At 43.8% G+C, this 14,163-nt stretch overlaps 1 protein-coding gene across 1 annotated transcript; it reads left to right on the forward strand.

The window, feature by feature from the left end:
- The first annotated feature begins 277 nt into the window (after positions 1 to 277).
- TNMD (tenomodulin) lies at positions 278 to 13,012 on the forward strand. The gene is made up of 7 exons (XM_081336857.1): positions 278 to 335; positions 697 to 834; positions 5,170 to 5,310; positions 6,390 to 6,491; positions 8,971 to 9,124; positions 11,003 to 11,172; positions 12,402 to 13,012. The coding sequence occupies exons 1-7, from the start codon at positions 288 to 290 to the stop codon at positions 12,609 to 12,611; spliced, it is 963 nt and encodes a 320-aa protein (XP_081192983.1). The 5' UTR covers positions 278 to 287; the 3' UTR covers positions 12,612 to 13,012.
- The last annotated feature ends 1,151 nt before the right edge of the window (positions 13,013 to 14,163 follow it).

Genomic DNA, 14,163 nt, shown 5'->3' on the forward strand with positions numbered 1-14,163 from the left:
GTCTTTTTTTCCTAGAGTCGGGCTTGCAAGGACAATCCGTTCAGAGAAGAAACAGAGCATCCTTGTCTCCTTCTCAAACGTAGCCTCTCCGGCACGTTTGCAGACTTGGATGTGGCAATGCCAAACATTTAGCCTAGCCAGCTGGAAGGAGAGAGACAAAAAAAGGGAACCCTCCACTCGGCTCAAGGAGGATTCAAAGGCATCCTGACTCCACCCCAGTCCCTCTGTCTCTCCCGTCCCACTCTTTGTGACATAAAAGAAAGAGTTGACACTCAGGGGGAAGCAGCATGGGGCAACAGCTCCCGGAGGGCTCCCAAAAATCCTGCAAGGAAGATGTAAGTCCATTCCTTGGCTTTTTTGGGTGGGGTGGGGGTGGGAGGGCAGGTCTTGGGGGAGATGCACCCAAAGAGCGATTGTTTGGTGCCCCATAACTAAGGAGACATTTCCTGAAAGTGAGAACAATTAATTAGTGGGACAGCCTGCCTCCAGAAGTTGTGGCTGCTCCATCCCTGGAGGTTTTCAGGAAAAGACTGGACAGCCCTTTGTCTGCCATGGTATAGGGTCTCCTGCTTGAGGAGGAGGTTGGACTAGAGGACCTCCAAGGTCCCTCCTAGCCCTCTGATTCTATAATTCGATGGTGTGGCTTGTCTGAAACTAGCTTTGCCTGAAGACTTCTCTCCTCCTTCTGTGTCTCAGGCTTACACTTCAAATGTCAAGAAAGGGTTCTCCGAAAGAGTCCAGGTTTGGGCTGCGTTAACTTTCGTTCTGCTCCTCTCCCTCACCTTGACCGTTCTGGGTGTCTCCTATTTTTGGAAACCTGCTCCTCCTAAAAAGGTACGTTCTATTCTCAGGATTATATCGAAGAGATATTTTAAAGCGGGGAGGGGGGTGTTTCTATCCCACGCTTTAAAAAAAGATGCAGAGAAACTTTGTCAAAGTTTTATGCTGTGCTGCCGTTTCTTTTGGCGGTGGGATCTTAGCTGTGGAAAGGCAGAGATTTCTTTCTCAGCACAGTTTAATTGTGAGAAGTTCCTTTCCATTTTGTTTCAATTAACTTGCCAGGAACTGGAGAAGAAGCCCTCTCCATCAAGGCATTAAAGAAGTCACTTGCTTGGGGAAAGTGACTGATCTCTAGCCAATTTAAATTGGACTTTCCTGAGTTTGCAGCTGAAAGGGCTGAGAACTTGCTATATTTATTCAGTCATTTTATGGAATAATTATGAGAATTACTTTCTGCCAATACTACCCCAACGGCATTGGGGATATGGTGGCTAAGGAACTGGGCTTGCTTAAAAAGACTTGGGTTCTAATCCAGCCTGAGCCACAGAAATTCTCTGGGTCAACGGGAGACAGTTATTCTCTGAGAATCTACCTCAGAGGGTAGGTTTTTTGGGGGAAATTGAACAATGAAATACTATATGCCAAACTCTACATGTAGAAACGCCCAAATTTAGGCTGCAGTACAAAATCTGCAGAGCAAATAATTAGCCAGGAATGGTTTCCAGTTAGACCTGAATTCTGCCATCAGATTTCCTTTTTAAATACAAGGTTCTTTTTTTTAAAATCCCATTTATATCCCGCCCTTCTCCGAAGACTCAGGGCGGCTTACAATCTAAGAAGCACAAATCAATGTGCTTAGCAATAGCCTTCATTCTATTTATATGCCTACTTATTAGGGCTTTCGCCCCCCCCCCCCCAGCGGCATTTTTACAAAGTCAGCTTATTGCCCCCAACAATCTGGGTCCTCATTTTACCTACCTCGGAAGGATGGAAGGCTGAGTCAACCTTGAGCCTGGTGGGACTCGAACCTGCACTAATTGCAGGCAGCTGGTGTTACTTAAGGAGGCATCAGCCCACTGCTCCACCAAGGCTCTATTTTGATATCAAATGTACCATGGTCTCATAATTTAATTAGCCATTTTTCCTCAGAAGGTCTTTCCAATATATATGCACACCACCCAAAGTATTATAGCCCTGCAGAGTATTTATGAAGTGATGCAGCTCTTTATTAAAAAAAAAGATAAAACCAGTTTAATTAATTTGGAAGCCCATTCTTCTCAAGTCAGTTCTGCTACTATCCATAAAGGCAGCCGAGAAATGTCCAAAAACTGGCTGGCTGGGCAGTCCTGCCTCCGCTGGCTTCCCTGTCCAAGTCCAGCATCTGTTTGCAATAAGCTGCTGCTGTTCAAGAGGCAGGTCTGCAAAAACCATTTGCATTCCAGACTCCTGCAACCCGTGCTATTATTACTGGAGAGAAGAGGCCGCACTGGTAACTTGGTGTACCCACGTAGGTGCCAGCAAATTAAAAAGAAAAATCAAAAAGATCTTAGGAGATAGACAAATTTGCATGTGCATAATCGATTGCCTGTTCCTTTTTTTTATTCAGTAATCAGTATGTTATCAATCAATCAATCAGGTCTTGCCTGTCTGAAGACTGTGACATGTCATTCAAAGGACACCTGCTGCTCTTGTCCTGAGAAAGGTTGGACAGCCCTGCTGTAGACTTTTACTATCCATCAGGATAGAGCTGGAAGAGAGACCTTGGAGATCTTCTAGATCTAATTCAACCCCCTGCTCAAGCAGGAGACACCACACCATTTCAGAGAAGTAGCTGTCCAGTCTCTTCTTAAAAACCTCCAGTGGTGAAGCATCCACAACTTCTGGAGGCAGGCTGTTCCACTGCTTAATTGTCCTCACTGTTAGGAAGTTTCTCCTTAATTCCAGGTTGCTTCCCTCCTTGATTGGTTTCCATCCCTTGTTTCTTATCTTATCTTGTACACAACATACCTTTTTCCATCTTCCTCCATGTTGTCTTCTTTCACGGAAGAGTTCGACGTTCCATGCAAATCCAGGAAATTGGGTAGTTCAGAACTGACGTGGTTAAGTGCATCCTTGCAAATGTGCTTGCAGTCAAAGATGGGGGATTTTTGGCTCTCCAGATATTGTTGAACGCTAATTCCAATCACCAGCCAGCTGTCCGGGATAATGGGAGTTGTGGTGCAACATCTAGCAGGCCAGCTCCTCTCCCCTGCTTTAAATCATCCCAGTGGAACAGTCACATCTCAGCATCAGGAAACTACTGTTTGCCCAGCCATCTGTAGCACTTTCCAGAAAAAACAAATTGCACGAAAGTCTGGTTTCAAGTGTCGTTTAAGCAAACAACGCGCACACAAAAAAGGGACAGCCGAACAATTTGAAAATAAAATCACTTTCATCCTTGTCCCAAAAAGTAAATATAGAGAGAAGGAGAAGAACTTCATACTTTCATTCCGGAGAACGGTGGACTTTGGCCAAAATGCTGAAGTGAAGGGCAGGAAGAAGATATCCACCATTAACCCAACAGATCAGTGTTTCATTCAGGCTTCTTCCGTTTATGTTAATTGCCCTGTGACATCTGTAGGGTCGTAAGCATCAGTGGTTTGCACAAGAAAGTAGCGAATCCCATCAATCCAAAATACAGACTTGGTTCACAGGTCACAGGAAAATGCTCTATTACATTGTCAGTCACAATTCATTGACTAAAGCAAACTGGGCTGGGTTTGCACAATACAGGTAGCCCTCAATTACAACACTTCCATTTAGCGACCGTTCAAAGTTACAGCAGCACTGTGACTATTTTTCACACAACCGTCAGAGCATCGCCCTGATCACAACCGTCAGAGCATCGCCCTGATCACAACCGTCAGAGCATCGCCCTGATCATGTGCTCAAAATTCAGACACTTGGTAACTTGGCTATTTATGAGGGGGGCAGTGGACAAAAAAACATTCCAAAGCACCAGAGGGCAGGACAAGAAACAACAGATGGAAACTAATCAAGGAGAGAAGCAACCTGGAATTAAGGAGAAACTTCCTACAATGAGGATAATTAACCAGTGGAACAGCTTGCCTCCAGAAATCGTGGGTGCTCCATCACTGGAGGCTTTTAAGAAAAGACTGGACAGCTACTTCTCTGAAATGGTATAGGTTCTCCTGGTTGAGCAGGGGGTTGAACTAGAAGATCTTCAAGGTCTCTTGCAGCTCTATTCTGATTGATAGGAAGAGTCTACATCAGGGGTGTCCAACCTTTCTCAGGACAAGAGCAGCAGGTGTCCTTCGAATGACATGTTACAGTCTTCAGACCGGCAAGCAGAGCTAGGAATAACACTGCACCCAGGATAATAAATCCATTTTCATTTTCATTTCTAATTAATTAGCATTGAATTAAGCTAATTAAATCTCATTAATATGACAACTCCCTATGCATTTCATCATCTTCTCTTTCTGATGCATTAAACATTGCAATTTGGGGGAGATATTTTTAGAGGTCCCTGGGGACTGGTGCTGTGTGTTCAGGCCATAAACAAAATTCCTGCTGCTCAGGATAACAGCAACTTTATTGCCTCAGAACCAAATAGGGTTTGTACAAAAACTGTTCTTCTTGCAGCTTATATATCCTCTCTCTCAGAGCTTGGTCACAATTCTGCTTTAGCAGGACCCAAAAGAAAAAGAATGAAATCAAGTTAGCCATAAAAGTAACCCCCACAAAAAAGAAAGTTCCTTGCATAGAAAGTTTGAATTTCAAGATCTTTTTCCAGTCTGTCTTCAGATGCCACTAAGTCTGGTCTAAAGCACAATCTGTCCTCAGGGATTATCTGATAAGGCAACCTAACTGCTTCCCCCCCCCAAGAATCTACCTTCAACTTTCCATATTGTAAAACCTGTTGGTTTGGACTTTGAAGAATTCACTAACGGTCTGAAGGGAACAAAGGCTGCAGTTCTGATGAAAAGGATGCCAGTTTGAATCTTTGCATAGAATATTTTCTTCTTTCCTTGTAGCCTGCTAAGTTCAAAATGAATTTGTTGGGGGGGTTTATTCCCCTTGAAAATGTTTCACATCTCATCCAAGAAGCTTCTTCAATTCTATCTGAAGAACTGGGGTTAGAGCTGAAGAAGCTTCTTGGATGAGAAACGAAACATTTTCAAGGGGGGGGGGGAAACAAGAAAATCCTGCTGCCTTTGGGACAAAGTGGGTGACTCTGTACATTATATAGCCATGGTTTGTTTTCACCGGGTCTTGTTCAAAAAGCCACAATTGGCAGGATGCCCATAACTTCTTAACCAAACTATGCAAGGCTTAATGTGATCAACCATTGCACTGAATTCCTACTCCCCCCAATCTGTTTTTCAGATTTATGAATTGGAGCATATGTTTGTCAGCAACATGGAAAAACAGAAAATATTACTCAAGATCGATCCCCTCACCTGGACAGAGACCTTTTATACCGGCAAGGATCGTGAGGAAGTCCTTGAAATACATGATTTTAAGAATGTATGTATATCTATTTCCAAAGTTTAGTTAGGTCAGCCTGATTCACATCTTGGCTACAGTCTGCCTGAATAATCCACCTTGTTTAAAGGCAAAAAAGAAAAGAGAAAAAAAGCAAGGTGTCAATTTTCTGCACAGAATAAAGCAAACTGGCCAATTTTATGTTGTGCACTAAGCCACTAAACTACATTACAGCTTACGTCAATCGGTGGACCCAACAGGTCTGAGTCAAACCTGGAATTTCTTGATTCATAGTGGAGTCTCTTAACTAATATGCAATGCCAGTTTGTTTTAAAACAAAAATAAGAAGTCAGCAGGAAGGAGAAAATATTCATTATAACAGAAGGCATTAAAGCAAAGTGCCCGCGGTGAATCTTCTGAATCCGAGGCGTTTTTTATTTACTTTACATTCAGATGACAAATCAGAGGCATATAGAAGTATTTATAGATTTTATAGTATTTATAGACTACCGAGAATCTTTATTCATGCCCCACTTTTATTGCAACTGAAAATGTATGTGTGTATATGTATATAGGGAGGGAGGGACGCGGTGGCTCAGTGGGTTAGGACGCTGAGCTTGTCGATCAGATGGTCAGCAGTTTGGCGGGTTGAATCCCAAGTGCCGCATAGCAGAGTGAGCGCCTGTTACTAGTCCCAGCTTCTGCCAACCTAGCAGTTCGAAAGCGCATAAAAATGCAAGTAGAAAAATAGGGACCACTATGGTGGGAAGGTAACAGCGTTCCGTGCGCCTTTGGCGTCTAGTCATGCCGGCCACATGACCACAGAGACGTCCTTAGACAAGCGCTGGCTCTTGTCTAAGGTCTGCAAAACATCTAAGCAGTTGGAGAATATTTATAGCTTTGAAACGGAGATGAGCACCGGCCCCTAGAGTCGGAAACGACTAGCACGCATGTGCGGGGGAACCTTTACCTTTACCTTTAGGGAGGGAGGGAGATAGGGAGAGACAGACAGACAGACAGAGATACCTGAATTAAAATAATCGTGGGCTTGCAGATTTACCTCTGTTGCATTCATTTCCTCTCCCACCTTTACCTGGTTATATTTTTGCTTTTCTTTGCAGGGAATAACTGGCCTCTTTTTCAGGGGTGATCCTAAATGCTTTCTCCAAAACCAGATTAAAGGGATACCAGAAGCATCGGAGATGGAGATGGAGGCGCCCGAGGTATGCAGAAGGAAAGAATGTGCTGAATTAAATAAAGACTCTGGCCAGCTAGCAGATTTATAGCAGCTTGGAAAGGACAGAGGAGAGTAATCCCCAACTGGTTTTTAAATCACTCGCAGACCAGAGAGAGAGAGAATGAGGTTCGACATATGCTAAAGCTGAGCGGAGTCTTCCCTAAAGGGAAAATGGACTCAACCGTAAGGCCAAACGCAGCCCAGCTGAGATGATGGTAGCAAGGAAAGAATAAGTGAAATCTCATCCACATGACATTAATTGGTTTTCAATGTGTCTGTGTCCCTTTAATTGGACTTACTGCCTTCCCGTTTTTCCAAGCATCCCAGTCTTTTCCAATGATGTTTTGCCTTCAAACTTGGTCTGCAAAACATCTAAGCAGTTGGAGAATATTTATAGCTCAGGGCTGAAATGAGGAGTCTTTTGTGGCCCCTGAGCTTGCTTGATTTCTGGAGACGTTTCATTACCCAACTAGGTAACGCCATCCGTGCTCGTATGGAGCAGGGTTTGCTCTCATATTCTAGTGCAGGGGTCTTCAAACGTGGCCTGTTTGTGATTGGTGGACTTCAACTCCCAGAATTCCTCAGCCAGGCACACTGGCTGAGGAATTCTGGGAGTTGAAGTCCACAAGTCATAAAAGGGCCACGTTTGAAGACCCCTGTTCTAGTGGCTTGCCCTGTCAGTGTTGGTGAGAGTGTTGGGTATAACACCAAGATTAACATTAGGCTAACAATCAAAAATTAAAAAATACCCCTATCAAGGACGTTTCAAACAAGCTAACAGTAAAAAGCCCTCCAAGATCATTCCCACCAATACTGACAGGGCACACCACTACAAACCAAGAACAAACCCCACTCCCTACTTGCACTGATGACATTACCTAATTTGGTAGTGAAATGTCTGCAAGAAAACAAGCAAGCTCAGAGAGCATCAAAAACATCTAAACTTTAGCTTAATTGGTCTCCCGGTGAACAGTCTGCTTTCATTTCAGCTAGGGCTGGCCTGTCAACCATTTCTTCCAACATCTGTGGTCATTTCTCATTTCTTTCAGCCTTTTTGATCGTTCAGTTTGCACAGACACGTGTGACAACAGGGAAAACCGTGGCCTCGACCTTTGTTGTCAGTGTGATGCCTCCGTTCCTTTAATCGTTTGTTGATCTGTGTTATCCGCCTTGAATTCATTTCATTTCTGCAATGAATCGACTTAAAATGAAATTTATTTACTGGCCTGGCCCCAGGTTTGAGACTGCAATTCCCTACATGCCTTTCACAAGGCAGATACGAAGTTGAGCCAGATCAGAAAGCAAGAATTATACACAGTTCAGTAAGGAAAGGAAAAGAGAATTTCCCCAGCCTTATAGTGAGTTAGGAAGGCCGTATGAATCTTTTTGAAGAATTTGAAATGCTTCCACCCAGGTTACCTGTCACCTGGGCTGAGTTGCCATTTAGGAGACTCACCTGTCCCTTGATCCTTTCATGTGTATTCTCCCTTCCATTCTTTTCCCAGCCTCCCCCAATCTGGTTCTTAGCGCGGGCAACATTTGTTAGTCTGAGTTTATTTTCTTCCCAGGATGAATGCTTTGAGACACACAAGATGCCTCAAAGATAACTCAGATTTACAAGGCTGGATATTCTCTCCTGTTTTTTAAATTATTATTATTATTAATTATTTTATTCCGATAGTAAACTCAGTCCTAGCCATAATGGTGTCTCACTGCAAACAACACAAGAAGAGAACTTTTAGGAAAGGGAAGATACAATGGAACTTTTCCTTACGTCCACCAATAAGTAGGCACGCTAGTTAAAATGCAACCTCTCTATTTTCAAAAATGTGCAAAGATTTTAAGGATCCCACCTTTTTAAAAAAAAAAAAAGTTGAATCCCCGTTCAGAGTTCAAAGCGACAACCTTGTGAGAGCAAAACAGCCCTTCCGGTGGGTTGCTTCCATCAGAAGCGTTTTGAGGTGGAAAAAAAAAATTCCTCTTTTCCAATCTCAAAAACGCCTCCAACGGTGAACCAAACATCCTATTTCACACTCAAACTGGTGTGTCGAATCGCAAAGGGTTTCATGTTTCTGGCATCACACAGCAAATTGAGGGGGGGTCAGGAAAAGAAAAGAAAAGAAAAGAATATCTTTGCATTCCTGCAATAATCTGGCTGGCTCTGAGACACTTCGTTAGATGTGTCTTCCATTCTCATTTTGCTGAGGATTAAGCCAGAATCGCTGGGCTGCCTTACCTAGAGAATACGGCTTGTTTCATTCTGTCTTTCTTGTTTGGGAGCTAATGGATGAAGAAAGCACGCCATCATCTTTTGTGAGTGTGGCATACTTCTGTTTTTAGTCCAGGAAGAAGGAATGGTACTCCAGACAAAAAAAAAAGAAAGAATATCCTGGAGAGGAAAGATCTGGCCGAAGCGCTGCACCAGCGTAATACATTTGGCATGAGAATTATGTCCTGTCTTGCAGGCAGAAGAAATAGCAGCCACCTATTTTGACCAGTCGGTGCTCTGGGTTCCAGGAGAGAAAGCCATTGAAAATAAAGATTTTCTGAAGGATTCCAAGATGTTTGACCTCTGCAAAAACGTTACTGCATATTGGATCCATCCAACTCTGCTAAGACGTAAGGCTAAGGCATGACTAGAACTCACCGTCTCTTGGTTTCTAGCTTGGTACCTTCACCACTAGACCTTTCTTTCTAAAGGGTAGGAAAATGTGGTCATGTGACCGCATGGAGGGGCCAGCTGTCAGAGCTTTGGAAGCCGGTCATAAGGCGCCCTGGGAGGTCTGTCATAACTTCAAACATCCCTAAGCAACTGGTCATAAGTCAAGGACTATCTGTAGCTTTCCTTCCTCCCCTCTCACCCACCTTATGGATATTTTTTGCAGAACACATTTAAGCATGGCTAAGGGACGCGGTGGCTCAGTGGGTTAGGACGCTGAGCTTGTCGATCAGAAGGTCGGCAGTTTGGCGGGTCAAATCCCGAGTGCCACGTAACAGAGTGAGCGCCTGTTACTCGTCCCAGCTTCTGCCAACCTAAGCAGTTCGAAAGCACGTAAAAATGCAAGTAGAAAAATAGGGACCACTACGGTGGGAAGGTAACAGCGTTCCGTGTGCCTTTGGCGTCTAGTCATGCCAGCCACATGACCACGGAGACGTCCTCGGACAAGCGCTGGCTCTTCGGCTTTGAAACGGAGATGAGCACCGGCCCCTAGAGTCGGAAACGACTAGCACGCATGTGCGGGGGAACCTTTACCTTTTCCTTTTTAAGCGGACTATATTTTATTCGTTTAACCCTATAAAGGAAAATATTTGTAGCTCAGCGTTGAAATGGGGGGTCCTTGGTGCTCTCTGAACTTGCAGATATTGCATTACCCAACTAGGGAACATCATCAGTGCTAGAAGGGAGTGTGGTTTGGGGGAGGAGGAGGAGGACTATGGGATCCTTGGTGCTCTCTGAACTTAGTTCTTTTCTTGCAGATGTTTCATTACCCAAACTAGGGAACATCATCAGTGCTGCTAAGGTACCTATTAGCTCTGATGTTACCTAGTTTGGGTTATGAAACAACTGCAAGAAAACAACCAAATTCAGACAGCACCAAGGACCTCTCATTGTTTAATCCTATTTCCTAGGGTTGCCTAACACACTGAATCGTAAAGTACTATCACAGATGAATTCATATTACTTGCTGGGTAAATTGTGGGGTTCAAACACCACCTAATCACCTTAAATCACCAAGTTTAAGGTAATTTGAAAGATTTGAAACTGACAAGAGCAGAGACAGACACGTCCAGCCACCCTTGGTGGCTCTCTGATGATTTCTGTAAATTGCTTGGAAAAAATTTAAGCAACAAAGCTGCCAGAAATATTTTAAATGCAGCAAGGCTTTGCATCATTAAGCCAACAATGCTTTCCATCATATTCTGAAGTGGCGTTTGGAATCATGGAGGGCTGGATGAGCTTAGTCAAGGCGAAAATTAAATCCAGAACAGCAGAGATGCTCTGGATTAAGAAACTGACCAGCCTATGAGCAGCAGCAGTGATTATTCTATTCTATTCTATTCTATTCTATTCTATTCTATTCTATTCTTATTCTTATTCTTATTATTCCATTGCATTATTCCATTCCATTCCACTATTCTATTCTATTCTATTCTATTCTATTCTATTCTATTCTATTCTATTCTATTCTATTCTATTCTATTCTATTCAGCACCCAAAGGCTTGGAATCAATGGATGGAAACTAACCAAGGAGAGAAGCAACCTAGAACTAAGGAGAAATTTCTTGGCAGTGAGAACAATTAATCAGTGGAACAACCTGCCTCCAGAAGTTGTGGGTGCTCCCACACTGGAAGGTTTTAAGAAGGAGACTGGACAAGGATTTGTCTGAAATGTTATAGGGTCTCCTGCCTAAGCAGGGGGTTGGACTAGATGACCTCCAAGGTCCTTTTCCAACACTGCTATTTTGTTATTCTGATTATGGATCTCTCACACTTAGATCCAGACCTTGTTGACTTTGAAAAAGGAAATGAGGATCCGATTCCCATGAATGAGCAAAACCAAGTGGAGGGTCAGCAGGGACGCCAGTCATCGCGCAAGGAAGAAAGCCAAGGCCCCAAACGCCACACTCGGCAGCTGACTGAAGAAGACTTACCAGTGAACGACTATGTAAGTCTTTGGCATAAAAAAAAACAGGCATTGTCACAATTTGTGCCCAGCCTCCAGCCAAGTGGAATTTTTAGCAATCTTTTCTGCAGAGCTAGAAGGTCCCGCTCCTTCAGTTAAGCAGTCCTCCCCGCCACCACCACCAACAATCCTTGGAAAGTATGCTCAAAATTCCTTGCTTCAAAGCATTGTGAAATCTGAAAGAACGCAGCCATCGGGAGAGGCCAGAATAGCAAAAGATGAGCGCTATGAATTTGCACCAGAAAGCAAGAGTAGGGGAAGGAAGTAACAAAGGGACGAGTAAGAGAGTTGTTGCGATGGAGAGGGAGGGGTATGTTGCATCTTTCCCTTTCCAGAAACTACTGACATGGAGGGGGGAAAGGTGAAAGAACAGATGCAGCATTGCGGTGACATACAAGGACACGACTCTCGTAAGGAATAAAGGAAGCAGCCTTAGAGCAGATCCAATTATCTACCTCGCAAGCTCAGTCTTTCCCTATTTTGACTAGCTGGGACTCTCTAGCTAATCTTGGAGAGGGTAGATATAATCCATCATCTTGGTCCTCCTGCCCACAGAACAGGAGCAACAATTACGATGTCGTCCCAATAACTGGGTTTACAGACGGCAGTTAAATCATTGTGAAATCTGCTTGGCTTCAGCAGTGAGCAACTAGTGAATGTAAGACACCAAAGCAAGAATCAAAAAAGTAGCATGATGTGAAGTTTAGCACTATATTCCGATTCACATTCGGTGCGTTTCTTTAGCCACAGTGTATTTGTTGATTGGCTTAGCCCCTTGTGTAACCTCAACCAAAGACTTTCTGACAGATTTGGACTTGGTGGGAATCCATCAGCACGTCGCACAGGACAGGGATGTCCTTGGAGACTTACTTTTAAGATTTGTGGACTTCAACTCCCAAAGTTCCTCAGTCAGCCGTGTTGGCTGCAGAATTCTGGGACTTGAAGTCCACAAGTCTTAAAAGTTGCCAAGGTTGGAGACCCCTGTCCTTTGGGATGTGCCGATGGATTCCCACAAAGTGCAAATCCGTGGCTGGCTGAGGAACTCTCGGAGTTGCAAGTCAACAAGTCTTACAAGTTGCAGAGCCCTGCCGTAGATCATTGTGGCCCCACTTCTAACTTTTCCTAGGCAAGCCGGCTTCTAGCTTGTGGCTGGTCAACAAGTTCAGGCCATTGTTCCTAACGCATGAACCTTCCTCCTTTACCATCCCTAGACCGAGAACGGCCTCGAGTTCCACCCCCTTTGGGATGAGAGAGGATACTGCTGCGCCCGCTGCCGCCGAGCCCACCGCTACTGTCGCAGGATATGCGAGCCGCTACTAGGATACTACCCATATCCCTACTGCTATCAGGGAGGGCGGGTGATCTGCCGTACAATCATGCCTTGCAACTGGTGGATAGCGCGGATGTTAGGGCGAGTGTAAGCAATAATGCCGCTTGGTGGGTGTATGAAAGCCCTAATAAGCAGGCATATACATAGAATGAAGGCTACTGCTAAGCTTGTAAGCCGCCCTGAGTCTTCGGAGAAGGGCGGGATATAAATGGAATTAAAATAAAAATAAAAAAATAAAAGTAATAAAAATAAGCTTAGTGCAGTCCCAGGTCCATTCTGGCCGTCTCCCTGTAGAATTCTCTTGTAATTCTCTTAAAGGCCATTAGCATAATGTATGTGTACGTTTCTGCTACAACCACCTGGGTGGCCCAGATGCAATTATCTCCTGATAATCCTCTCTTGCATTTTTCCCAAACTGTATGCTTTACGCAAGCCATTTCTCCAGATCATTTTTTTTTCCCCTGTGCCTTTGCCCCTCGGATATATTGTTCGGTGTAAACCTTTCTGCAAAGTACTCAAGTGGGTGACTGTTTTTTAAGCAGCAAAAAGTGCACTGCAATCTAAGTGAAGGGGTTTGTTTGTTTGTTTTTTGGAATGCAAGCATTAGCTCATTTTAGTCTGCTGGTTCACAAACTGCAAATCAGATTGATCCCTACACAAAAGGGAAAATTAAAGGCCATTCAGGGTCTGCTGATGTTGCCAAACTAGAACCAAGCATGGCCATCCCATAGCTCAGGGGTAGGCAACCTCGGCTCTTTTATGACTCATGGACTTCAACTCCCAGAATTCCTGAGCCAGCCAAGCTGGATCAGGAATTCTGGGAATTGAAGTCCATGAGTCATAAAAGAACCGAGGTTGCCTACCCCTGCCATAGCTGAAAAGAACAAGTATCTTACGCCAGCATTCTCCTAAAAAGCCGCAAGAGGGCATTCTTTAACTGGAAATAAACAGGGTTGGCTCAATATCAGAAAAAGCTAGAAGTACATTTTGCAAAGTATGCCCCAAACTGTGCTTTTGCAGTTTCAATGGGATCTTATTTTGCCCCAAACCCCAAAACTGCGTATAACACCCCCCCACACACACGAGATTTGCAAATTAATTTCAGCAACTCAGGGTGTACACCCAAATATATTTAGGCAATCCTCCTTTGGAGCCCATATTTGGGCCGGCAAATCAGTCAGGAAGCAAAGTGTGGCTAAGTAAGACCACAACTGTGCTTAAGAATTCCCTTAAGCAAGGAAATTTCCAGTTTCTAGCAAAAATTGCCCCATGGCAAACGATGGACTTATTTAACAGCCAGAGTTTGCTTCTGACCATGGTGTTCTCTTCACTGCTGCAAAAAAAAGATCATAAAATCAGGTATAGTCACCATGTGGCCCTCTTTCCAAACATCATGGCTTATGACCCAAATTGCGGGCTCAATTATAGTTGTAAGTTGAGGACTATCTGTATGTTAATTTGGAGGAAGGTTAGAAATAAGGCTGTATATATTTCTAACATCAACAAAAGAAGCAATTCGTCCCCAGACACACATCACACTGTTAAGTCGTTAATAGCCAGAGAAATCAAATATTTGCTTCATTACAACTGTTCTCAAGAAATCAGGACAACCCGAGTGATGTATTTAAAGAGCTTTCAGAATA

This window comes from Vipera berus (assembly GCF_964194415.1).
Source record: "Vipera berus genome assembly, chromosome: 11".
In the NCBI taxonomy this organism is placed as follows: domain Eukaryota; kingdom Metazoa; phylum Chordata; class Lepidosauria; order Squamata; family Viperidae; genus Vipera; species Vipera berus.

Excerpts from the sequence above, each read along its gene's own strand:
- TNMD (XM_081336857.1), top strand. The coding sequence starts at position 288 with ATGGGGCAACAGCTCCCGGAGGGCTCCCAAAAATCCTGCAAGGAAGAT. Across the intron at positions 336-696 it reads AAAAATCCTGCAAGGAAGAT|GCTTACACTTCAAATGTCAA; the intron begins GTAAGTCCATTC and ends TCTGTGTCTCAG. Across the intron at positions 9,125-11,002 it reads CCATCCAACTCTGCTAAGAC|ATCCAGACCTTGTTGACTTT; the intron begins GTAAGGCTAAGG and ends TCTCACACTTAG.